The sequence below is a fragment of the Megalopta genalis genome, unplaced genomic scaffold (genome assembly GCF_051020955.1).
Source record: "Megalopta genalis isolate 19385.01 unplaced genomic scaffold, iyMegGena1_principal scaffold0023, whole genome shotgun sequence".
Taxonomy (NCBI): Eukaryota; Metazoa; Arthropoda; class Insecta; order Hymenoptera; family Halictidae; genus Megalopta; species Megalopta genalis.
Window position 1 is genome coordinate 276,979 of NW_027476093.1, and position 27,176 is coordinate 304,154.

Here is a 27,176-nt window from a genome sequence, read left to right on the forward strand (position 1 = left end):
CAATCAAGTACTGTATAAATAAAGGACGAGTGATGTGATTCGAAGATCTTCAAAACACGAGCATAACATATTAGTGAAACACCGTTGGATGTTTGAAATCCTTATATTTTAATTTGACACATTTTCTGACAACATTAACAACAACAATTTTTTCTGTTAGTTTTCACGTGATTTTTCTCTTCGTCTCTATTCAGCGGAATACCGTTGTGGTCCATGCAGTTCATTCTTTTTTTTTCAAATCGCATGCACGTACATATCTGTGTGTGTGTTTTGCGCGCAAAAAACGTCGTTCGAATGTTTCTTCCCGCGCTTAAACAATTCCGCTTCGCCGAAAATCATAGCGTTTTTCTCTTCGCCTTGGTTTCGTTTCTCTCCGGTTGAAAAAAAATCGAAACGGATCCTAAAATAAAAGTTCGTCGCGGCGCGAGAAATAGAAAGAGAAGAGAAGAAAATGAACCGATTGAGACGAGAAATGAATGATTCAAAATGTAACGATCTTGTACAGCTTAAAGTCGGCTCGCGAGTCGATTTCGGAACGCCGACTCGCGGCGGTTGCCTCGTTCCTCAATTCCGTTCGGAGGAACACGGACGATCGATCAATTTACCTCGTCCACCCAACAACCATCGTCTCTCCGAAGCAAGATTCATGTTCCAAACTGTTCAATTCACGTTCCGGGATTGTGCGACACCAGAAAGTACCGGAGTACAAAAATTCAAAGAAATCGTATCGAGTGCCGGTGGAACTTCTCATCGTTTTCATATCGAACCCTCGGCCAGCTCGGGTCACCCGTGACCCACGTCTCGGTCGCGCACGCGTTTCACCGTTCGATCTATTGCAAAGTACCTTGTTTCACGTTCGAAAGTCTGGCACGTGTCAAAAGTGACTCTGGCGCTGTTCGAGGGTCGAACACTTCCCTCGCGAAATTCGTCGAAAGTCGTTATTCGACACGCTGTAAACGGGTTAACGCTTGGCCGTGTGCCCTAATCTTAAATCGCATCGGTAATTATGCTGCAGCAGTGGATGCAGAAGTTGCACCTTGTTGAAGATAAACAGTGCTTTTTTTGTCACCTTGAATCGTTGGAAACTACCGAATCGATTCAAAATGATTGACGAAGATTTTTGTATTATACGTATAGACGGTCTTTTACAAATTTATTAATTTCGAAGCGCAGATTATGTATAATAGAAAATATGTAAAACACGAAGAAATGTAACATTTTTTCTTTTTTTAGAGAGAATACGAATTTGTTTGCTGTGCGCTCTGTAATTTTAAGGTTAGAAGAATTCGCTGCTCTGTAACGCTCGAAGAACTGTGTCTTTAACGGACGATGCGATTTCATTGTCCACTGCCGTCTCTCGGGAGAAATAATTAAATATGAATTGGAAATCGATGATGGACCGTTGGTGACAAAGTGTTTGAACAAGAGGGTGTCTGGTCTGTCTCTCTCTGACTCGGGCGCGAGAAGCAACAGGAAGTGGGGACGATCGAACAGAAAACCGGCAGTATATATGACGTGTGCGTGTCCGTTGTTGGTTTGTGCATCGGGATCCTTACCACTGTAAAATTGCTTAACGGACTAGAATCGTGTGAATGTGCGACAAAAGGCGTGCTCGCTCCCTCCACGATCGGGGACGAGCAACAACCATTCTTAAATCCCCGAACAAATCCCCATTCGAGGCGGTCAAACAATATTCGGTCTCGCTTCTCAAACATAAACGACGAACCATGACGGCGATCGAATTAACTACTGTTCAACGAATTTCCTGTTAACGCAAGATGGCGGTCAACGATTTTCTGGGATCTGTAAACACGGCTGAAGATTGATCGATGTTTCAGCGGTAATGGCCTTAACGAGAAACACGCGAATTCTATGCATTTGTAAATTAAATGACGGTAGCAAGATTAAAAGCTTGCGGAAATATTTAGGAACTTGATAATAATAAATAATAACTTAATAATAATAATAATTCAATTATATATATAATATAGTATATAATAATATAATAAAAAATATAATATATTATATATAATATATATATAATGATATTATATATATTATATATAATTCAATTAATAATTGAATGGAACAAGATGACGAGAACTTTGGAAACTAAAATTGTTGTTTAGAAAATAAGAACTGCCCGTAAACTGACGCTATTGCAGATAACGCGCCGGGGGATTCGAACTCGAACGGAGTACAGTCCAAAAGAAAATCGAGGGATCGTCATCGGTTAGATCGTTAGGATCGATCGCGACATGGTTCGCGGTGTCGCGCATTCTCGTAGTGGCCATTAAAATTGCATCATTTTTCCGAACAATACGGAACTCGTTTATACTCATTTATATAGTTCGCACGACTTACTTGTTAAACTCGTCGAAAATTTAACGAAAAATCATACTTCCTCGTACAGCGCAACATTCATGGCCACTGAAACTTAACAGGTGAATCTGTGGAAAAAACTACTTCCTCACGGGTTCATCGGCAAAAAATAGCTGAAAGAACGTTTAAAGAACGTCGTTTAAATAAATCTTTTGATGAGTAATCACGCTCGTGAATTTCTTTTCAAGATCACCGCAATCGCCTTTTACTGTTATTATCCCTCTTAACATACAGCGTGTCCCAAAAATGTCTCGCAATCCGGAAATGACGGGTCCCTCGGATCGTTTGAAGCAACTTCTTCCTTTACAAAAATGTTCTGCGACGCGCCATTAACGAGTTATTAACGAAACAACAGTGACCAATAAGAATTGAGTATGGCTGACGCGAGGCGGCCCAGCCAACCGGCGCGCGAATCCCAGTTCCGCTCATTGGCTCGATCGCCTCGCGCCAGCCGAACTCGCCTCTCATTGGACACTGTTTTTCGTTAATAACTCGTTAACGGTGCCTCTGACAAAATTTTCGTAAAGGAAAAAGTTGCTTCGAATGACTCGAGGAACCCGCCACTTTCGGATTGCGAGACATTCTTGGGACACCCTGTATATACCGCAATAAACGAAAATCCCGATCACAGGGAAGCAGCTTTTTGACAAATTTCACCTTCGGCTTTCGGTTCTGTTTCTCGGGTGTGAACGAATCGGCGAAGAAACGGAAGCAAAAACGTAGGGAGAACTAGACCGGCCACGTTCTGGGACACACGCGGCGGCCATCGTCGGAACATACAGAATAGGTTATGTCTTTTCAAACGAAGAGAGGAAAAAGCCAGTCGCACCGCGTCTGTACATAGAAGAAAGTCTTAACAGAAACAAGGGAGAGAGTGGCGTGTGTGTGAGAGCCTAAGCTTCTTCGTCGTCCCTCTTTTCATGATCACCCTCAAAAGATCAGGACGCAGGAATTGCCATAACCGTTGATCTCCCGTGCTCGACGCAGTCTCGCCGCGCGATCTGCCGTGTCCCGATTGGTTGGCCAATCTCTCGAATGCGATCGCAAACTCTCCGCAAGTTCTCTCCGTTGTCGAAAAATTGTTCTGCGATTTTATAACGAGTTTCTTTCCCTCTCGCGACGCCGGCGCGACGAGACTGCGAAGCGCCGCACAGAGTTCGTTGATCACGATTTGTAGGTTATGTCGAGTTTTCGCTCACGCGCAATAATCCTAGCACGGTTCTTGGGGTGTAAACGTCGCTTTACAACAGTATAAAAAGACCGCCGTATAGACAAACGCGCGTAACCATTAGAAAGACGCTGGAATAAAAACGAATACGAAAGGTTCGAGTACGATGCGTGTACGACATACGAGCAGCATAGTCCCGGGACGATTGTTGAATGTGTTCGGGATTGCGTCCCGAGGTTGTCGCTCCTCAAGCTTCATTTTCGGCTTCCACTCTCCCGTCTTGATCCCCGATCATGTCTCGGCTCTTCTCACACACGCACACACACGCATACACGTACGCACACCTCTGTGTTCCATCCGACGAGACGAGCCGACGCAGGCGCACAAGACCGGCGACTTTCTATTCGTTCATCCTTCGATCGCTCTAATCGAAACGCGCCGAAACGGTTCGAATAATCGCAGCGATTTGATTAAGAAAACCGAAACTGGTAGGTTGAAATGGTGATCATAGTGCCTGCTCGCTGAACCATTTTGCATCATATAAATTGTCGCTTCTAATCAAAGTTCAGTACTCTCGCTTTATTCTGTTATACACTCTTAGCAAAATGTATTCGATCGAGCGAATCGAACGTCCATCGTTCGGACCGTTCTTGTATTCGATCTGAAACATGTTTTTATACCGATTAAATCAAACGCGACGATTAGCCTTGTTGTGCACACAGAGAAAATGTTTGTACAAAGATGAATACGTTTGGTCTTTTGTAAGATACAAACGGAGATAGTTCGATAGTGATTCCATTCGGCAATCGCGATCGCTATTTTAATATTGCCATTGCATGGTATATAGTCTATACATAGACAGGGTGTCCTAAAATTATGGTACTTCCGGGAAATGAGGGGTTCCTGAGGTCATTCGAAGTAATTTTTTCCTTTACAGAAATTTTCTCTGAGGCACGATTCACGAGTTATTAATGAAAAACGCTGACCAATGAGAGGCGAGCTCGGCTGGCGCAAGATGGCCGAGCCGCCAATGAACGGAACTGAGCGTCATCCGCTCGTTGGCTCAACCGCGTCGCGCCAGCCGAGCCAATGAGCGGAACCGAGCTCCGACCGCTCGTTGACTGGGTCGCGTCGCGCCGGCCGTGCTCGTCTCTCATTGGTCACTGTTGTTTCGTTAATAACTCGTAAACGAAGCCTCGCAGAACATTTTCGCTAAGGAGAAAGTTGCTTCAAATGACCTCAGGGACCTCTATACACCCTATATATATATATATATATATATATATATATATATATATATATATATATATATATTTTCGATTCCAATGAAAGCTCGATTATTCTTTCGCGCGCCACGATTTCGATTAAACATCTCCGCCAGAGGTTGTAAGTATTATACAAACAGTATCATATTTTCGTTGATTGCAGCAGCTGTTTCGTGACAATCGAAAGGTCGCCGAAAGGGTTAAGCCAACAATCAAGCAGATTCGGGCGGGAAGAAACGCGCACAGCTTGTTCGTCTTCGTCGACTCGCCTCGTCCAACAGATCGTAGCACGAGTAAGTAAATTACCGCGTCAGAAACGTTCGAATCGCTTCGTTAGTTCGTGGAACAGTTGTCAGGTTTGTTTGGTTCCCTATTTAATCGGCGAAGGGCTCGCGTCAGTCGCGGCTCTCGCGACGCTTCTTACACCCTAGATAAATCGGCGCGCGTTTTTAATACAAAGGAAAATCGTGGGGGGGGGGGCGTAAGGTGAGGCGAACGGGGAGGAGGGGACACGACGATGTCTGCGACGAGTCGAAGGTGGAGAACGCGAACGGCTGAAAAAAAGGCGGCGAGAGGTGCTCCGGAGCCCGCGTGGTTCTGAGAATGTCATCGATGAGAATTATTGTCAACGTCGTTTCAAGGTATACGCGAGAAGAAGAAGAAGAAGAAGTTGAACGGCCCCGAACAGTGGAGGCCACTCGAGGGACGCGAGATTTCTCGAATGAAAATGCGGCGCGGCTCGGAGAACTCGTTCGCATGTTCCCCGCTGCAAAACATATGATCGTCAAGGAATACCGGCAACGCGTCGTTCAACACTAAGTTTGCGGCTAAACGAGCCCTCGGATAAGTAAGCTACTTGCGAATCGTCGTCGGTGAAACATCGGCAGAACCACGCCCGTTTTTAAGATCGGTTCGTTCGGCTTCGTTTCAACGACGATACCGACTCCGATCGCTATGCTAAGCGAATGGGAAACGGCGGCCGTCACTCTCCCGATCGACTCGAGAAACAGTTGGGAGAAGGTTCCGGTAGCGGACAGTCGCGTGCTATATCTCGCATTCCGCTCCGAACGGTCTCGCAAACACGCGCGCACTCTTTCTCTCTTCCGCTTTCACGCACACACGCTGGCAGCTACAAGAATATATATATGTGCGCGTGCCCAGAATGGCCCCGTACTGCAAGTCCACCTTCAGCAACCCATCCCGAACAAATGCCGCCGTCTTAACCTCAAAATCAAGTAACCAATCGCCGAAGTTGTAAATAATTGAAATATTTTAATTTTGCGTTTCGATCAAACTTCGCGAGGAAAGCTGTTTATTCGGCTGGAAAACAATCGATCGACTCAAGAAACATTAAAGAGGTTAAAGTGGAGAATTACGAAAGTTTGCTCGAGTGTTGCACTAAATACAGTAATGTCTCTCTAACTGACGCTCAGATTGTACACAGAAAAGGACAATTTGGGAACAGGAGATATGATTATTCGAGCCTTGCGGTTCGTTTCTATAGTTACGAATTGTCAACAACTATAAAAACGAGCGATAAGGAGGCTCGAACAATCGTATCTCCTTTTCCAAAATTATCCAATTTTGTGGATACAGTAATGTCTCCCTTATTGACGCTCAGATTGTGCACAAAAATGGACAATTTGGGAACAGGAGATGCCTATTCGAGCTATAAGAACAGGAGATAACTATTCGAGCCTTGCACCTCGTTTTTATAATTGTTGACAAATCGGCAACCATATAAATGTGCCTCGAGACTCGAAGAATCGTGTCTCCTATTCCTAAATTGTCTATTTTTGTGCGCAATCTGAGCGCCAATTAGAGAGACATTACATTACAGTATTCGTCACGCAAAAGTATTGTTAACGTTGAATAGAATAACACAAATATTTGCACGTTATTCTTAGAATTTGTGACCTTCTCAAAGTGCTCGTTCTTTTGCGATGATCAAATTCCATAAAGTATCATTTTCTTGTTTTCAAATCAATTTTGACAATCACGCCTGCCTCTTACGAAATCATTTTTCTCCCTTATGGACGGTGGTATGGGTCACTCTGTGCACACGATTTGAAATTTCGTTGGAGTGGGGGATTGGTAGTGAGGTTGAGGGGAGGGAGGGAGGTAATTTGTAAAAATCGAGTCTAAAATGGGGGAACGGAGGAGGAAGGGAAGAGTAAAATCGTCGTCGTCGGAGCGTTCGGTAGAAAAGATCGTCGGTTGTCCGTGAAAAGTGGCGATCGATTCGAATAACTCTACGGAACTCGATTAGAAACTGAGAAGATGGCAGTCGGCACACACATAAGTTCATCGCAGTAATCGCTTTCGACGTTCGTAAACAGAAAAATTTTAAGTACTGTGCATGAATATGACTTATTTCGTTCGTTCTCGCGTGAATAATAATTTAAGTACCGTTGCCCCGTACCGTCTCCGCCGCCAATTTTCCAGTTCCCAATAGTTTACACGCTCTTGTGATCGATCGTGTGCCGAGATCGGGCCGACCGCGTTTCGAGCGCGAGTTCCGTTTTTCCGATCGATCGCGAATGGTAAAGCTAGAAAGAAGCTGAAGACACGAGCGAGATCTCGTTTCGCTTCTCTCAGGCTGTTTCCGGGATTGGTTGTCGTTCAGAGCCTCCGTTGGTTCTCGCGCAGACACAACCTAGGCTATACAAAGGCGAGAGAATGATCTCTCGCCGGTGGCGTCCGTTTTATCGGCCATTCATCCTTGCGCGCGCACGAGCTCAGCTTATGCAATTGTACAATTACATACGAATATATAATAATTATCTATAATATCGTTTACAAGTATCGGTAGCGTACACACTCAACACGCAACTCGCTTTTGTAATTCGCGGTAAACGGTACTTCGTTCTAAGTTGATAAAAGTCTCTTCTCTGGTCCGAAAAAAGTTACAGATACTTAGGCACTTGTTATCTCATCTAGAATCCATCGTACGAAGAGCAATTTAACGAGTTTCTCGACTTATACCTAACAACGGTAAATCGAAGGAATAATCGTGTACGTGTCTGTCTGTCTGTCTGTCTGTCTGTCTGTCTGTCTGTCTCTCTCTCTCTCTCTCTCTCCCTCTCCCTCTCCCTCTCTCTCTCTCTCTCTCTGTGTGTGTGTGTGTGTGTGTGCGCGCGCGCGCGCGCGCGTGCGTGTGTGTGTGTGTGTGCGCGCGCGTGCGTGTGTGTGTGTGTGTGTTCGTAGCCGCGTGTCCGTGTAAATATGTCTGTCTCTCTGTGGCTTCTGTTTATATATCCATGTGTGTACATGTGTCTCTGTGGTGTGAGAGTGTGGTTTCACGATAAGAAAGAGAAAGCGCGGAAGGATTCGTTAAAACCCGCGGGAATCTCGATTATCGTGTCTTCGAGAAGCGTCTCGAATCCGTCGTTTCTCTATCCGAAACCGGACTATTTGGAACTTCGAACGCACCTCGCTTTTTACACCCGATCCGGGCTCTTGCCGTTCCCGTCCGATTACGTCGGAATCGCGGGAGGGGAGGAAAAATCGGCGAACCGGGATCGGCAACCTTCGACCGCTCGGCGTTTCCGCCCTGGGTCTCTCCGCGGAGTACAAAAACGGCCCTTTCCCCGGGTACGAAAGACGCGATTATGGACGCCGGTCGTTGCTCTCGTTGCTTTATTGCTTGCGTCAAAACCCATCGTTCTCTTGTTCCGCGCATCGGAGTTCTTCTCTTCGTCGAAGGCTCGCCGACGATTCTCGCCCGAGGGCTTCTTCGCTGTCCTACACGCTTCTCGGGCGTTCCGAGGGAAGCGGAAACGGACGTTGGACGTTGCGACCATAGATCCCAGGGACCTGTGACTGACTGGACTGACTGCCTCTCATTCGTCGCCTCCTGTCGTTTCTTCGCTACACGTCGGAGCTAGAAAAAGAACCGGCAGGAGGATCGTCGCATCGCTAAGAGGGCGGCGGTTGCTGTTGCGGGGGTGGTTGCGGACCAGGCGCTTGTCCGCGATAGTACTGGTACTGTCGCGGACCGGCCGGTTGTTGCTCCTGCAAAGGCTGGTACCCGATGCCTGAAGGCTGCTGACCTACAGGCTGATAAGGCGGCGTCCATTGAGGGTCGCCTGTCGCCTGCTGCAGCTGGTATGTCAACGGCTGACCCCGTCGCTCCTGCAGGAGCAGCTGGTGAGCCGCTCGGTCCATCTCTTCCGGCGTCATGTCCAACGCTTCCTGCATCTCCCTCGACGTGTACCTCACGAAGTCCGGGTCGCAGTACTTGCCCAGACCTTGCTCCACGAGCACCTGCAACGCAACGTGCAATAAGGTTTTGGATATATTGGCGACGGATATATTATATAATGTAGCTGAGGTGATTTGAAGCAACTTTTTCCTTTGCGAAAATTCAATTCTCCGCTTCGTTTACGAGTTATTAAGGAAAAACATTGTTCAATCGGGGAGTGGCGCGGCTGGCGCCCCGCCCTCGCGACCACCGCCGCTGCGTCATATGGCCGACGCGACGCGGGATTGGCCGCAAGGGCGGAGCGCTGGCCGCACTCGCTCTCCGGTTGGTCCAGGTTTTTCGTCGATAACTCGTAAACGAAGCCGCGGATTAAATTTTCGATAAGGAGAAAGTTGTTTCAAATCACCTCAGCAACCCCTCATTTGGCAGGAAATACCATAATTTTAGGACACCCTATATACGGCTCAATTATCGAACTAACTCTGAAAACTTGTGTCCAATATTATCGTATTTACTCAGTATTTATTATCGTACTTAACCTCAAATGCATTTTCGATAAGGAAAAAGTTGTTTCAAATCACCTCAGCAACCTCTCATTTGGCAGGAAATACCATAATTTTAGGACAACCTATATACGGCTCAATTATCGAATTAACTCTGAAAATTGGTGTCCAATATTATCGTATTTACTCGGTATTTATTATCGTATTTAACCTCATATGCATTTTCGATAAGGAAAAAGTTACTTCAAATCACCGTTTCCGCATTACAAGACATTTTTGGGACACCCTGTATATAATATATTTGGATACATTTACTTTCAGGGGATACCCGGTCCAACATCGATTCATATTCGTTCAGCGGTTTCGTAAATTTCAGGAACGTTCTATGATGGTGGCAGGAAAGTAATTTCGGTATTTCAATGTGAAATGAAACTGAATTTTTTCTATAGAAGAAATGTTTTTCATAAATATTGTATAATAATATATTGTATTATATTATATAATATTATATTATATATATATATATATATATATATATATATATATATATATATATATAATTATTAATTAATATTTAATTTATTTATTTTATTTAATTCATTATTAATTAATATATATAATTATATAATATAATATTATATATTATGTTTTTCATAAATATATATATATTATAAATAAATGTTTTCCAGAAATATCTTTCATTCTGTTCGATGACCTTTTATCATCTTTCTGGTTATTTCATGATTCCGCGGTCATAAAACTTCTGGCCCTTATCAGTAAAACATTCAGTCAAGTGCGATTCGAGACTACCGTTATTATTGAAATTTTTACCGTTTAAAAAGTTTTGTAAACTTCGAAATAAATGATAATCCGATGGTGCAATCATCACTTTCCACTATCGGTTGTAAACAAAACTACACGAATTTGTTTCTATACCTAACCTAAACGTGTCAACTATCAAAGCCGGAGACAAAGAAATTATAACCTCAAGGAAAAAACGTTGCAAACATATATCTTACAAATCAATTTAGTGAAAGTGATTTTTAAGTGTGGCAAGTGTTAACTGTGCTATTCGAATCAATTCATACGCGACAGAATATTCTGTACAATATTCAGTTCGGATTTACTCTAGCACTTGCATTATTTGCATAATGTAAATGAGCGAAGTAACTATTACTTTTAAATAAAAAAATCGTCCGCATCGATTCCAAGGTACAGCAGCTGCACAGGCGTTCGTTCGCTCTGATAATTTTACTGGCATGAAGATCATAAAAAAGTGTTTCTATATTATTCAAATACATTTACTGTTTTGCACATGATTTAGTAATTTTCGACATAAATGCATCACGCGCTCTACTCGCGGTAGCATTTTGTGTTTAATACAATTTCTATAAACAATAGCTTAACAAAGTTCTTGATTGAAAAATACCATGAAAGCGAGTGTTTCTGACACCTTTGAAGACTAATCGGGATTGCATTCGCCATCTATCGGAATGGCGGGAAAGTAATTTCGGTATTTCAACGTGAAATAAAATTCAATTTTTTCTATACAAGAAATGAAGTTTAATCGGTCAAATATTTTCTATTCTGTTCGATGCCATCTTTCTGTGAATTTCGTGATTCCGCATAAATAATAATCCGACGGTGCAAGGTCGGGGCTATATGGAAGATGCGACGTCACTTCCTACTGTCAGTTGTAAACAAAACTACACGGAATTTGTTTCTATAGTAACCTGAACGTGTCAGCTATCAAAGCCGAAGCAAACAAATTATAACCTCAACGAAAGAACGACAATGCAAACGTAACGCTATCTATTGGTGCAAACCGAAATTTCTTTCTTGCCAACTTAAAACAATGAAATAGAAACAAGATTCCACTTTTATAACCGTAACAAAAGAATGACAATGGAAACGTAACGCTATCTATCGGTGCGAACCGAAATTACTTTCTTGCCAAGCCAATAATAAACGCGTGTTTCCAGTAGATTTCGAAATAGCATCGAAGAAATCAGCTACGAGAAAATGGTATTTTCGATTGCTAGAAGATATCAGCGACCAGGTTCCATTAAGTTTCCCTGGAAGGTGCGGTACATTTACTCCGCGAGACTGTTACTTTCTTAACTTTTGAATATACGCAAATAAGCAATCCATTGAGGTTTTACCCGACCGTACGGCGACTATTGGCGCTGAATATCTTTCCTATATTCCGTTTAGTTCAGACGATGCAAACATAACGCTATCTATCGATGCAAACCGAAATTACTTTCTTGCCAACGAAATTCATTCGGTTAGAACAGCGCGAAAAAATTGCTGGAAAATTGTATCAAGATTCTTCTTCCACTTGCTTGGAGCGGAAAAATAATGAAAGAACGACCGGCCGGGTATCCGCGCTCCAGAAAGTTGATATTTTCGTCGACGTTGGTACTCACCCGACCGACGAGACTCTCCGCGCTTCCGATCACCTCGAAGTTCGGCTTCCGATCCGCGGGGCTTCCGGGAAGGCTGTGGGAGAGGCGCTCTGCGCCGATGCTTCCGTTACTCTCTCCGGGCCAGGAAACTGATGAACGAGGAGAGGCCATCAAGGGATTTCGCTCGTCGCGCTACGCTCTGCCACTAACCGATTCGGCTCCGACACACCGATATACCGAAAGCGGTTTTCTCCGTGCGGTGTTAGCACGCGTTCATTAAAGCCAAGTCAAACGGTGTTAAGCGAACCGCTCGGCAGAACGCATGCTTCGAGCGAGAGCGTCGTCATGCGGTAAACACGCCTCGTCCCATCCGTGTCTCTCTTCGAGTCTGCGTGCGTCGGCGTCGCATCGGGGCGTTCCGTTGCATCGCGCGGTTCGTGCAGCAAAGAAAAAGCGGATGCGGTGCGGCGCGGTGCGTGCGTTTAGTGCGTTAGTTGCGTGCGTGTGCGTGCGCAAAAGAATCAAACTGTGAGTCGAGGGATCGAATCTTTCGTGTCGCTTCGAAGGAACCTGCGGGGATTTGGATTTCGGTTGATGTATTCATGTACGTTCTGCGCAGTCAACTTGTCGAAACAGTGGCAAAGGTTATGTCATATATACATTATACGGCGTGTCCCAAAAATGTCTCGCAATCTGGAAATGGCGGGTTCCTCGGGTCATTCGAAGCAACTTTTTCCTTTACAAAAATGTTCTCCGAGGCACCGTTAACGAGTTATTAACGAAAAACAGTGACCAATAAGAATCGAGTACGGCTGACGCGAGGCGGCCCAGCCAACCGGCGCGCGAAGCCCAGTTCCGCTCATTGGCTCGGTCGCCTCGCGCCAGCCGAGCTCGCCTCTCATTGGTCACTGTTTTTCGTTAATAACTCGTTAACGGTGCCTCGGAGAAAATTTTTGTAAAGGAAAAAGTTGCTTCGAATGACCCGAGGAACCTGTCACTTTCGGATTGCGAGACATTTTTGGGACACCCTGTATGTACTCCCTTCACCAAGTTCGTTCGTATAACGATAATGAAATTATTGTAGGCAATTCGAGAGTTACTTTGAACAAGATTTCTAGTTGACACGGTGCGCCTTTGCGAATTACTTTCTGTTCAATGACTCGTCGGATAACTCCGATACACGTGGCTAAATTGCAATGGTGCCGATACAGAAGCATTGTTAAATAAAGATAATACAGAGTGTCTTTGAAATTATGGCACAAAAGGCTGAATAGTGAATTTAATTGTAAAAATGAGTCGAAAGAAAATAATATTCTTTCGTTTCCCGATAAATCGAAAATATGAAAAAGAGATAAACCGGTGGGTGGTCTGATCATGGTCTACCGATTCTACTTTTTAAGACTATTGGGAAGACCGATGACGGTTGTAACACAGGGCGTTGAAACGAGGCGAGCTCGGCTGACGCTAGGCGGCCGAGCCAACGAGCGCGCGAGACTCAGTTCCGCTGATTGGCTCGGCCACCGCGCACCAGCTGATCTCGCCTCTCATTGGTCACTGTTTTTCGTTAATAACTCGTAAACGAAGCCAAGCAGAACATTTTCGCTAAGGAAAAAGTTGCTTCAAATAACCTCGAGAACCTCCCATTTTCGGATTGCGAGACTTTTTTGGGACACCTTGTATAACCAAAATATTTGTATACAGTGCCACATGTGCGGTTAAGAAGTTCCGCTTGAGTTGACCACAACAAAAAGCGAGTTTCTATGAAGAGCTTATTGCAATCAATTAAATTTGAGTTGACAATCTTAGAGTATAATTTTAATAAATTAGTCGGAAATGAACAGAAGCAACTACATTATTTCCTAATCAATTTTTACGTTTTCTCAGAATCGAAACTTCTAGCCCCGGTCTCCCCAAAATATAAAATAGTAATCACGTGATATATTCGACCATAGACCACCAATCGCATTTCTCGCAAACTCGAATTCACGCGAGCCTCGTGAATTCTCGTGTTCATTTATCTCGACTTCATTTTTCGATTTATTTCTTAAAATGCGCCACCAGGATACAGTAAATCCTCTCTAATTGACGCTCAGATGGGTGTAGAGAAAGTATTCGTACATCTTTTGAAACAGAATAAAATTTTTATAATTTAACCGCGTGGTCTAAATTTTTTTGGAATGACAGACGGATTAGTTTACTAAACAATGACTAAAAAATTATTTTCAAAATTGCAATTTGTTGGCACGTTAAAAGAATGAAAAAATAACGTTTTTCTAACTTTTTTTATCTGAGCCTATAACGAAGATTTAAAAAACGCGGTTTTCCACGAATTTCAACCAAAAGCAAGTAATTTTTACAACTTTCAGTGGCTGTAGCTTGACTATGCGTCGACCAATTTGGACGAAATTTTCAGCGTCCGTATAAATTACCGAGATCGACAAAATGCATTTTTATTAAATTTTCGTTCTAAGCTCAGATAAAAAATTTAAAAAAACATCTTTTAATTTTTTCATTGTACCAACAGATTGCAATTTTTGAAAATAACTTTTTAGTAAACTAATCACTCTAACAACCCCTAAAAATTTACACGCCCCAAAAATTTAATCGCGTCTCCTTTTCTCAAATTCTCCAAATTTCTGCGCAATCTGAGCGCCGATTAGGGAGAATTTACCGTGCTTGCATCATAATACGTCCCGTATAAATCAACCTGCACGAATCGTCCGGGAAAAATCGTCCTGTTCTTCGAAGAAAAAAAAAAAGAAACACCAGTAACTATCTACGACAATCGCAACGGCTGTCGCCATCTTGGACAACAACCGTAACCATTGCAACCAGCAGACTGGTAGAGGTGTTTCGGTTTGAAGAACAAGCGATGGAGGGAGCTAAGTGTGGGTCTAAACGGAGTGGCGAAGCAGTGGGCGGGGTCTGTTAGTCACCTCTGCCGTGGTACGAGGCCCGATGAGGCAGGCAGGTGGAGCAGTCGCGGCATTGCCGCGACTCGACGTCGGCGAACAAGCCGGCGACAGCGATCGCCTGCGTCTGGGCGAGTTTCAGGCCGTTGGCGACGGTTCGCTTCGCGTCGGTGTTCAGCGCGGACGCGGCCGAGCTGCTCGACTGACCACCGGCGCAAACGGCGCCGCAACCGCCGCCGCAGCCGCTCCTGTCCCCCCCGGCCCGCCTCCGGATGCTCGGCGGCGCCGATTTCCCCGCCAGAGGGGGCTCGCGTCGGTCGCGAGCACGGGAACGAGACACCGCCGCGGATGACTCCTGCCTCAATGATCCTCCACGCCGCCTTGGTCGCTTCAGCTTCTTCGAGCTGGTCCAACCGTTCGAGTCGCCGGAGCTTCCGGTCCCACCGGTCCCACCAGACGCGCTGAACTCGCTTCCCGCCGACGAATCACCGTCGTCCCGATCTATGGCTGCCGTGCATCCACCCCCGCATTTCTTTAGCATCCTCGCCAACCCGGACTCTCGCGACAACTCTCGAACCTATCTCGCCTCGATTCGCGCGGGCTGGACCTTACTGCTTTTACCGACCGGGCTACGATTTTTACCGACCGGGCGTCGATGCCAGGCTTCTTTCTGGCTTCGGCCGTTATGTTTCACGCTTGAATGGCGGATCGGATGGTGGATGCTGGGTATTTTGACACGGTCAGCGTGAAGAGGTAGAGTTTTTCCCGGCGTCACGAAGCAAACAAAAAAATTTACAGGAGACTATAATGTATTCAGAGTGATCCTAATTATGTTTGCAGTGTTTTTAATTCCATTGTAACTGATAAAATGTTGTAATATTTTAAAAACGAATTTGAATGTGAGTATAATATTTGTTAGTGTAAGTATATTTTATATTTTATTATCTTATTTTATAATAAAATAATAATAATAATCAATAATAATGAAAAATAATAAACTAAATAATATCTTGTAATAATAATATATAATTATAATATAAAATATAATGTTTGTTTTTGTTTACTTTATACTTTATTGCTACCCTATATTGCCTATACTCGTCATAGTTGTATATATATATATATATATCCTGCTTTAATTGGAACGAATTGATCGAAAGGGAAAAAATTAAATTAAATTGAAATCAAATTTTTAATTAGAAACTTAGAACCCTTCTTCACCATCCGAGCGTTAAATCGAATCACCGAAATATAAAATATCCAAATTCGATGCAGCATGTATTCTAGTTGCCCGATGAATTTTTAGTTGCGCACGGTGTATTGTTTCACACAATCTCCATAAATTCTAGAATTCTCGCAAAAAGGAATTTGAAGATTTTGCTGACAAGTGTAGCCAAGGTCCACCCTAGGGCACAGTGTTTCGAGACATGGTAACTGGCTGAACGAAACTGTCTTATTATGGTCGTTTCACATTTAACGCTAATGATTTTAGCATAACGAATATTTTACACTTTGCACTCTAAGTTATTTCAACTGCAATATCGAGACATTTTTTTCGAGTATTTCCATTCTGCACGATTCTTCCTATTTTATGCAATGAAATTGAATCTGATTATTGTTAATTAATATATATATACAGGGTGTCCCACAATTATTTTAACAGCCGAAAATGAGGGGTAGCTGAGGTCATTTGAAGTAACTTTTTCCTTTGCGAAAATGCAATCCGCGGCTTCGTTTGCGAGTTATTAACGAAAAACACTGGCCAATGAGACGAATTGGCGCGAACCATATGGTTATCGATCGGCCGAGCGGCACGTGCGTTTACCGCTGAGTTTGACAGTTGAAGGAGGGACTGTGTGCGGCGTCCGAATCAATGAACAAGTCACGGAGCATTAACTTTTGATATTTTTTTTACCACGTGACAGTGATAATTTCAAGAAAAACGCTATTCATCCTTATTTCAGAATGTCTGAAGAATGTTTACTAAATTTTCGGTCCCGAAATAATATGTAGTTTAACCGTGACAACCGTTTTAATTTTCTCACGTGTACCGTATGAAATTTGTATGCGATATGTACAGTGAAGATTAACAATAAGCAACCCAGTCGAAGTACATAAATGATATTTGAATTTAAATAATTCCGTGTCCGAACAGAATTCAACGAACGATGCGCAAAGCTAATTTAATAAATAATAATCGCGTTAAAGGACATAAGGGATATGTTTGTTAGAGAAATATGAAGAATATTATCAATAAGAAACTCATCCATTTAGTTGTAAATCCACTTCATGCACGGAAATGTGTGCAGGAGGATAGTGCATGGACCTCGTACAATGTATGATGAACTGCACAGCTGATCTGTATCCGACAGCGACGAACAGAAGGATATCTCCGGGCAAGCAATTTCAACGTTTACTTTCACTGCATTATCACTAAACACTGATCACTTATCAATAATATTTATGGACCAACTTTCCTGGGTTAATATGTATGGCCCTGAAAAGAGCCGATTGTTTTATGCGACGCGTTCGAAGTTCATATCGTTAAGAAAACATACCGCGTTGACGGGATGAACTGCGGAAGACTAGCACGATGGCTGACAATGTTCGCGTTCGATGGGAAACAGTTGAAATTCGCTCGTAGGAAAACGAAACAATGTCGGCCATCGTGCCAGTCTTCTGCAGTTCGTCTCGACAACGTGGTACATACGTGTCGTTAACAGTGAGAACTTCGAACGCGTCGCATAAAAATATCTGCTCTTTTCAGAGCTATACATATTAACAAAGGGAAGTTCGTCCATAAATATTATTGATAAGTGATCAGTGTTTAGTGATAATGCAGTGAAAGTAAACGTTGAAATTGCCTGTCTGGAGACATCCTTCTGTTCGTTGCCGTCGGATACATGAAGTGAATTTTACAACTAAATGGGTGAGTTTCTTATTGATAATATTCTTCATATTTCTCTAACAAACATATCCCTTATGTCCTTTAACGCGATTATTATTTATTAAATTAGCTTTGCGCATCGTTCGTTGAATTCTGTTCGGACACGGAATTATTTAAATTCAAATATCATTTATGTACTTCGACTGGGTTGCTTATTGTTAATCTTCACTGTACATATTGCATACAAATTTCATACGGTACACGTGAGAAAATTAAAACGGTTGTCACGGTTAAACTACATATTATTTCGGGACCGAAAATTTAGTAAACATTCTTCAGACATTCTGAAATAAGGATGAATAGCGTTTTTCTTGAAATTATCACTGTCACGTGGTAAAAAAAAATATCAAAAGTTCATGCTCCGTGACTTGTTCATTGATTCGGACGCCGCACACAGACCCTCCTTCAACTGTCAAACTCAGCGGTAAACGCACATGCCGCTCGGCCGATCGATAACCATATGGTTCGCGCCAATTCGTCTCATTGGCCAGTGTTTTTCATTAATAACTTGCAAACGAAGCCGCGGATTGCATTTTCGCAAAGGAAAAAGTTACTTCAAATGACCTCAGCTACCCCTCATTTTCGGCTGTTAAAATAATTGTGGGACACCCTGTATATATATATATATATATATATATATATATATATATATATATATATATATATATATATATATATATATATATATATAATATAGAATTGCTAACAATTTAGCTATTTATATATATATTCTTGGGCGATATAAAAATTATAAAATAAATAATATAATAAAATAATATAACATATATAATAATATTATAATATTATAATATATATACATATATACATATATAAATAGCTAAATTGTTACCAATTCTTGGGCGATATAAAAATTGTTTTCGGTAATAGTGTAACAATTTTCATGCATTTGTAGCATCTGTTCATTCTTGAACAACAAGATAATAATGTATAAGGTGTCATAAAATTATACAGAGTATTCCATAATTATGTTAACAGACGGGAAGGGGTGATTCCTGAGGTCATTTGGAGTAACTTTTTCCTTAACGAAAATGCAACCCGCGGCTTCGTTTACGAGTTATTAACGAAAAATGCTGACCAATGAGAGGCGAGATACGCTGGCGTGTGGCGGCCAAGCTAATGGGCGGAACTAGGCTTCGTCCGCTAGTTGGCTCGGCCGCCTCGCGCCAGCCGAGCTCGCCTCTCATTGGTCAGTGTTTTTCGTTAATAACTCGTAAACGAAGCCTCGCAGAACATTTTCGCCAAGGAAAAAGTTACACCAAATGACCTCAGGAATCACCCCTTCTCATCTGTTAACATAATTATGGAACACCCTGTATATCGGGACCATCGTAACATAATTCTACATTCTTGATTTTATAGATATTGATATAAGTATATCCACATCCATATAAATATAGCAGATTAATTGAAATGTATTACTCGTCTTGTAAAATAAAAAGTAGCCATTGACTATAAAAACTCGAAATTTCAATAATAACAAATTTCAATAAAAAGGATATTATTTGGCAGTGTATTCTTTCTATTAACAATACTATGCTATTAACAATACCAATGTTATGTATTTTATGGTGACGTTCCACGTATCGCTACTGTGGAGGAGGGGGGGGGGGGCTCGCTGCCCAAAACCAATCACATACGTAAACCGTGACTTGGACAGCGAGCGTTGATTTGCGGAGAAATTGCTTCAGCAATTAACTAGACCAATAAGAGCTCTTTGAGTCACATTTTTCAATACAAGAGCGAGCGTTCGAAACAATATGAACATAATCATCCGAAGCGTTCGATACAAAAATTTATAAAAGCAAGCAGTTTGCTCAAGAAATGGAATCCGTAAGGAGTTACGATATTGATATATGACCTGCTAAATGCCACTTTGTCTGGTAATTTGCTTTCAAAGATACTACACTGAAATCAATTGAATTTCTTAAAATCATCTTTTCTCTTTAATTTGTCTCGTTTATGAATTTTGTGATCTTCTGACAATTTTTAAGTTTTTAATAACAATAACCTTTTTCGGAATTAACTGTTAATTTTTGATTAAATAAAAATGTAATCTTTCCTCGTTTTTCGTGAAATTTATAACGAGACCATTTGCCCTACGTTCGACGCGTGTACTCGTCTCTCTCTCTTTCTCTCTCTCTCTCCCTCTCTCTCTCTCTCGCGCGCGCGCGTTGCTTGATTTTAATTCCGCACTCTGTCGGGGACTTTTGAAACTAAATTTCGTAGTTAGAGGGTTAATGTTTCGTGATACTTATGAACGGACTGAGAATCTGATGCAAAATAAAAGTTGTCTATGACAATTACATTTAGAAATAGGAACTAAATAACGAATACATTCATCCTTCGATTAATTGAATAGATTAAACGTGATACATCGATATTTGAAATCTTTTTAATCCTTCTACTATTTTAAATTTCAAATAACCAATTTTGCCATAAAAGCATAAAATCCGCAGTCCACTTATGAATCACGTTATGTGCCGACATATAATTGTGTGACACCATGTACATTGTACAAGATATAAACAATGATTATGTCATGGCTATCATAGACGTATTCTACACCTTTAGATCGATAATGATCTGTTAAAAAAACTTTCCACAAAAGTGACCTTGACCATATTTTCCAAGGTCAAATTTTTTTATGATCGCATCCTATTATACTCATCGTGAGGAGCAAATTTACAAGAGGAACCATATATCCCAAAACAACCTTTTCGTTATAATTAAATGTTCAACATTTGCCAATGGAACCCATTTGTAGTAACTTATACGAGGTGGATAGGGTGGCTCGGATTTTTCAAGCATTTTGGATAGACTAACAAAAAAATGTTTCAAATGAAAGTTAATTAGTATTTAGTCGGTTACATATTGGAAAGTAACAAATTTCAAAAACTGTTGTTTTTCTACTAAAAGACAGAATCAAATTGACTGTTTTAAATGATACCCTGCATTTTTTACTTCGTAGAGTTATTGCTGATGAAAACGTGAATTCAACGATCTGCTGTACTATGACCTTCAGATGACCCTGACCTCAGCAATTTAGGATTGAAGAACAAAAGAGTTAATATCGAAAACTATTTTATTTCAATCAATTTATAATAAGTGCTCGAAGTGTAGTCCATTTTCTTGGAAGCACAATTATAGACGTGTAAGCAAATTGCTATTAGTTGCAAGCATCAACATAACTTAACATGATATTCTTTAACCCGCAGAAGCTTTCAAATAATGGCGGAATTAACCATTACAATTGTTCTTTTTGGTACAGAGATAATCTCCATTGTTTCAGAGAACATAATTTTCAAGACAGATTTATAATAAACAATCTCTGTTGTTTAAACCTAAATTGTTGAAGTGAAGATCATCTGAAGGTCATAGTATAGCAGGTCGTTCAATTCATTTTTCCGTCAGCAATAACCCTACAAAGTAACAAATGCGGGGAGGCACATAAAACAGTCAAGGTGACCTTGACTTTTAGTAGAAAAACCACAGTTTTTGAAATTTGTTACTTTCCAATATGTAGCCGACTAAATATTAATTTACATTCATTCGAAACATATTTTTGTTGGACTGTCGAAAGTGCTTGAAAAATTCTGGTGACAGTAATGTGCTACACCCTGTATAAGTTAGTGTAAATAATAAAATAAATAAATAATTCAATCGGCAAATGTGCAACATTAAATTATAACGAAACGGTTGTTTTGGGATATGTGGTTCCTCTTGCAAGTTTGCTCCTCTCAATAAGTATAATAGGATGCAATCATAAAAAAATTTGACCTTGAAAAACATGATCAAGGTCATTTTTTCGGAGTTTTTTTAACAGATCTTTATCGATCTAAAGGTGTGGAATACGTCTATGATAGACATGACATAACCATTTTTTATATCTCGCACAATTATATGTCGGCACATAACGTGATTCATAAGTGGACTGCGGATTTTATGCTTTTATGGCAAAATTGGTTATATGAAATTTAAAATAGTAGAAGGATTAAAAAGATTTCAAATATCGATGTATCACGTTTAATCTATTAAATCAATCGAAGAACGAATGTATTCGTTATTTAGTTCCTATTTCTAAATGTAATTGTCATAGACAACTTTTATTTTGCATCAGATTCTCAGTCCATTCATAAGTATCACGAAACATTAACCCTCTAACTACGAAATTTAGTTTCAACAGTCCCCGACAAAGTGCGGAAATAAAATCAAGCAACGACGAGTACACGCGTCGAACGTAGGGCAAATGGTCTCGTTATAAATTTCACGAAAAACGAGGAAAGATTACATTTTTATTTAATCAAAAATTAACAGTTAATTCCGGAAAAGGTAATTGTTATTAAAAACTTAAAAATTGTCAGAAGATCGCAAAATTCATAAACGTGACAAATTAAAGAGAAAAGATAATTTTAAGAAGTTCAATTGATTTCAGTGTAGTTTCTTTGAAAGCAAATTACCAGACAAAGTAGCATTTAGCAGATCATATAGTAATATCGTAACTCCTTACGGATTCCATTTCTTGTGCAGACTGCTTGCTTTTAGAAATTTTTGGATCGAACGCTTCGGACAGTTATGTTCATACTATTCCGAATGCTCGCTCTTGTGTTGAAAAAGATGGCTCAAGGAGCTCTTATTGGTCTAGTTAATTGCTGAAGCAATTCCTGTGCAAATCAACGCTCGCTGTCCAAGTCACGGTTTACGTATGTGATTGGTTTTAGGCACCGCCCCCCCCCCCTCTCTCCATTACGCTGGCGATCTAAAGGTGTAGAATACGTCTATGATAGTCATAACATAACCTCTTTTTATACATCATGTACATTTGTCTCACCGAGTAAGTTTTGAGAAAAGACACTGAGATCATAAGACAGCTTTAACGATCTTTTATTCAATGAGCAAATAGGAGGTTCGGTCAGCGTGGACAGTTCGAAACACTGTGCAGTTCACTATTACGATTTTGTATTTTGAAATCTGCTTGAAGCTACAAGCCCATCAGGAGGCGAGATAACTTTTTGGCTCTTATAGATGAAAGAGAGATAGATCGTACGAGAGAGAAGGTGGAGAGAGAGAGAGAGAGAGAGAGAGAGAGAGGAGAGAGCGAGAAAGAGAAAGAGAGAGAGTGAGAGGAGAAAGAAAGCGAGAGAGAGAGTGAGGAGAAAGAAAGCGAGAGAGAGAGTGAGGAGAAAGAAAGCGAGAGAGAGAGTGAGGAGAAAGAGAGAACTAGAGAGAGAGAGAGAAGAGAAAGAGGGAGATAGAGAAAGAGAGTGAGAAGAGAAAGAGGGAGATAGAGAAATAGAGTGAGAGGAGAAAGGGAGAGCTAGAGAGAGAGAGAGAGAGAGAGAGAGAGAGAGAGAGAGAGAGAGAGAGAGAGAGAAAGGAGAAAGAGAGAGCGAGAAATATAGAGCGAGGGAGAGAGGGGAAAGGGAGAGCTAGAGAGAGAGAGAGAGAGAGAGAGAGTGAGAGAGGGAGAAGGGAGGGAGGAGACAGAGAGAGCTAGAGAGAGACAGCAGAAAGAGAGCGAGAAAGTGAGGAGAAAGAGAGAACTAGAGATATAGAGCGTAGGAGAGAGGAGAAAGGGGAAGCTAGAGAAAGAGAGTAAGAGAGAGAGAGAGAGAGAGAGAGGCGAAAGCGAGCTAGAGAGGGGGGGGGTAAGTAAGAGCTAGAGAGAGGGGAGAGAGAGAGAAAGAGGGAGAGGGATGGAGAAAGAGAGAACCAGAGAGAGAGAGAGAGAGAAGAAAAGAGAGAGCTAGAGAGAACTAGAGAGAGAGAAAGTGTAGATCGTACCGTGATTGCTCCAGACGGCATATTCGTCGTAGCATCCCCTTGTCGCGAAGGAATAGTAACAGCGCGTCCCGTTGGAGGATGAGCCGAGGCTCGAGCTGCTCGTGGCGGTCGACGTGTTCGTGCTCGACGTGCTCGTGCTCGTGCACGTGACGATCGACGTCGTGGCGCTGGCGGACTTGCTGGACGAGTGTTGCTCGGGGTGCGGGAGAATGCCGGTGCTCGGGGCAATGGACTGGGGTGGGTTCCTTCGGGGTGGTGGCGTCGGTGGGGTCAGCTGCCGCTCGATTCCGTCCTGAAGACTGCTTCGAGCAACGGCATACGGCAACGGCGACCAAGACGGAGCGGGTCGGATAGGCCGACACCCGCGCGAGCACACGAGCACACGGAAAAACGGGCAGAAAACCACTCTCTTAGTTTGTTAGGGCAAACACAGCGAGCGCGTGCAACACCCGACCAGAGCTCTTTGTCGAAACGCTCGACAACCCTTTGCGCTAGTAACTTAATTCTAATCAGAAATTTTTACACCATCAGGACAATTCGAACATTTTATACATTGTTCTCCGAAACAGAGTTTATTCTCTGGTATTGCGCGTTCCAATTTCTGGGAATTTATTAACCCTTTGCGCTCTGAAGCACCGTTGAATTTGTTACATCACGTTCCAAGAGCATTTTTATATTATCAAAGCTCAGATATGAAATATTGTTGAAAGTTTAAGTGCTGTATGAGTCACAAGACTCAGTTCCATATGCATGAAATGCGCTATATTTCATTTAAAATGAAAATACAGTAATGTCTCTCTAACAGACGCTCACAAAAATGGACAATTTAGGTAGAGAAGATACAATTATTCGATCCTTGCGGTTCATTTGTTATGGTTACGAATTGTCAACAGCTATAAAAACGAGCTGCAAGGCTCGAATAATCGTATCTTCTCTTCCCAAATTGTCCATTTTTGTGCACAATCTGAGCGTCAGTAAGGGAGACATTACCGTACTATAAGTCAGAAAAGTTAATTCAGATTTACAGTTCTAATGGCTTCGAGTGCAAAGGATTAACACCGGAACTATCTAATAACTTCGACAACGGTTCTTCTTAAATTCAGTACTTAAATTCACGAGAATGATAATGGACTTCTTCGATGAAGCACACGCTGTGATACATGTTCTGCAACGTTTCAACAGAACAGGCTGAAGCAACAATTTCCGATGTTTGTTTCTACAATCTTTTGATGCATGACGATTTTCTTGTTACACAATCGTTAATAAGTTACCTCGGCTAAGCCCATAGTAAACCGTAAATTATACAAAATCTGAATAGATGTCTCGCAATCCGTAAATGACGAGTTCCTCGGATCATTTGAAGTAACTTCTTCCCTTACAAAAATTTTCTCCGGGCACCATTAACGAGTTATTAACGAAAAACAGTGACCAATAAGAATCGAAGCCCAGTTCCGCTTATTGGCTCGGTCGCCTCGCGCCAGCCGAGCTCGCCTCTCATTGGTCACTGTTTTTCTTGAATAACTCGTTAACGGTGCCTCGGAGAAAATTTTTGTAAAGGAAGAAGTTGCTTCAAATGACCTAAGGAATCCGCCACTTTCGGATTGCGAGACATTTTTTGGACATCCTGTATATCCAATTCATACAAATTTTATTACAGAAAATTGTAAGAATTACTGTCCGCCGATTGCTTCAACGGAATTGATTCGGTGAAAATTTGCAGACACATTTCAGATACATTTAGAACTCGGAAAGCCTGCGAACAAGTACTTCGACAAGGTAAAAATCGTCCTAAATCCTGATGTGGCAAGGTTCCAGCGATTTTCGTAGTCGCACAAAGGGTTTGTTCGTCTTCGATCCGGCTCTGCGACCGATCCGCGTCCTCGAGAACCTCGAGGATCGTCCGGCTCGGCTGCCTGTACAGTCCCTTTACGGGACAGCTTGGCTGGCTCTCTCTTCAGGGTACGCAGTCCTCGAGGCGCTCGACGATCTCGCGGAGCTGAGAACCGTGAGAATCGGCACCGATCTTGATCGACGCTGAAACGCGATAAACGTAAAGTACATGCAATCGCGCCAAGCTCGGGACCTCTTCCCATCGATTCTCGATTCTCATCTGCTCAGCTATTCGCGCGGCTCTCGATCCCAAGGATCTCGTCTCGCGTCGAGAAGAAGCCAGATATCCCGACGAGACGCGACCTTCGCCGTCGAGCTCTCCGGCACGTGGTTATCTCGTTAATTAGTCTGGTTACGCATGCAAGCGCGCGCAAGCGAGTAAATTGGCTAAATTAAGAAAGTAAGTTTCGATCCGTACGTAAAAGCAAACTATTCAAGTTCCATAGGCCCCAACGTTTCTTACCATATTCGCTATTCGGATGTAGGTAGTTACCGCTACCTGGACCACTGAAACGTACGACAGTAAACAGAAGACCGTGCAGATATCACATCACATAAGAGAGAGAGAGAGAGAGAGAGAGAGAGAGAGAGAGAGAGAGAGAGAGAGAGAGAGAGAGAGAGAGAGAGAGATAGACAAGAGTGATAAAGAGACAGACACAGAAAGAATGAGAGAGAGAGAGAGAGAGAGAGAGAGAGAGAAATTAGAGAGATAGAATCTGATCGTAACGATCCCCGATCGCCCGTGCCTCTGTTCCTTCACGGAATACATGATTCCCGGACGTAAAGCAGCGCGAGATCATTGCGACGCGATTTTACCATTGATCGTGTGTGTGTGTGTGTGTGTGTGTGTGTGTGTGTGTGTGTGTGTGTGTGTCGTCGGAGCACCGAACAACCGATTGATATAGTGACGGCCGTGATTTTTCACCGGACCAGCGAAGCGTTTCCGCGGGACAGCTTTCGCCTACTTACTCGATCACTTTGTACGGCGGATGATGGTAGGATAGCTGCTGGACGGGATTTCCGAAGGTGGCCAACGGTCGCAGAGGAATGCTCTCCTCCATGCCGGTCGGTTTCGTGTCCATTCCCATCTGGTTCATCGCGCTGTCGCTCAGCCCACTTAAACGAAACGCGTTCATCATCGTTGATCTACTGTCTATTGGTTCGTTTATTTGTCTAAGCTGATCCTCGTACAACACGAAAAGTTGCTACTTTATCCCCTGACAATGTAACGGGTGGGATTCGTGACGAAGACCTCATACGTGATCTATTAAATGTAAGTGTTACTCGTTTCTTCTAAATTTCTTCTACTATTTCTAAGTTTCTTCTATTATTTTTTAGTAATTCCTGTTCCATTAAGGAAACTGTAATAGGCGAACAAGCGCGGATAATCTTCAGGTCGTAGCCTGAGAGTTAGGCGAACGAATGGACTTGTCTTTCGTCTTAAACAGGAACATAGAAAGAACTAGAACTTTTGTACTAGTTCCGTGCTTTGTGTGTCTGTGTTCTTGACCTAAAACGGACTCGAAGTCAAGAACAAGACGATCTTGCAGAACGCAATTATACAGGGTGTCCCAAAAATGACTCGCAATCCGGAAATGGTGGGTTCCTCGGATCATTTGAAGCAACTTCTTCCTTCACAAAAATTTTCTCTGAGGCACCGTTAACGAGTTATTAACAAAAAACAGTGACCAATAA

At 42.3% G+C, this 27,176-nt stretch overlaps 1 protein-coding gene across 4 annotated transcripts in view; it reads right to left on the reverse strand.

Annotated features, from left to right (window-relative positions):
* Positions 1 to 84: 84 nt before the first annotated feature.
* Positions 85 to 27,176, reverse strand: part of Ca-alpha1D (Ca[2+]-channel protein alpha[[1]] subunit D) — a 118,707-nt gene continuing 91,615 nt past the window's right edge. For 3 of the 4 annotated variants that reach the window (XM_076527458.1, XM_076527459.1, XM_076527457.1), the window contains 5 exons: positions 26,451 to 26,597; positions 23,592 to 23,890; positions 14,867 to 15,349; positions 11,952 to 12,079; positions 85 to 9,081 (listed from right to left, as the gene is read on the reverse strand). In XM_076527458.1, the coding sequence (XP_076383573.1) occupies positions 8,734 to 9,081; positions 11,952 to 12,079; positions 14,867 to 15,349; positions 23,592 to 23,890; positions 26,451 to 26,597 (1,405 nt within the window). In that variant the 3' untranslated portion in view covers positions 85 to 8,733. Of the gene's footprint in view, positions 9,082 to 11,951; positions 12,080 to 14,866; positions 15,350 to 23,591; positions 23,891 to 25,944; positions 25,989 to 26,450; positions 26,598 to 27,176 lie in introns of all 4 variants that reach the window. The other variant, XM_076527460.1, reaches the window with a different exon arrangement.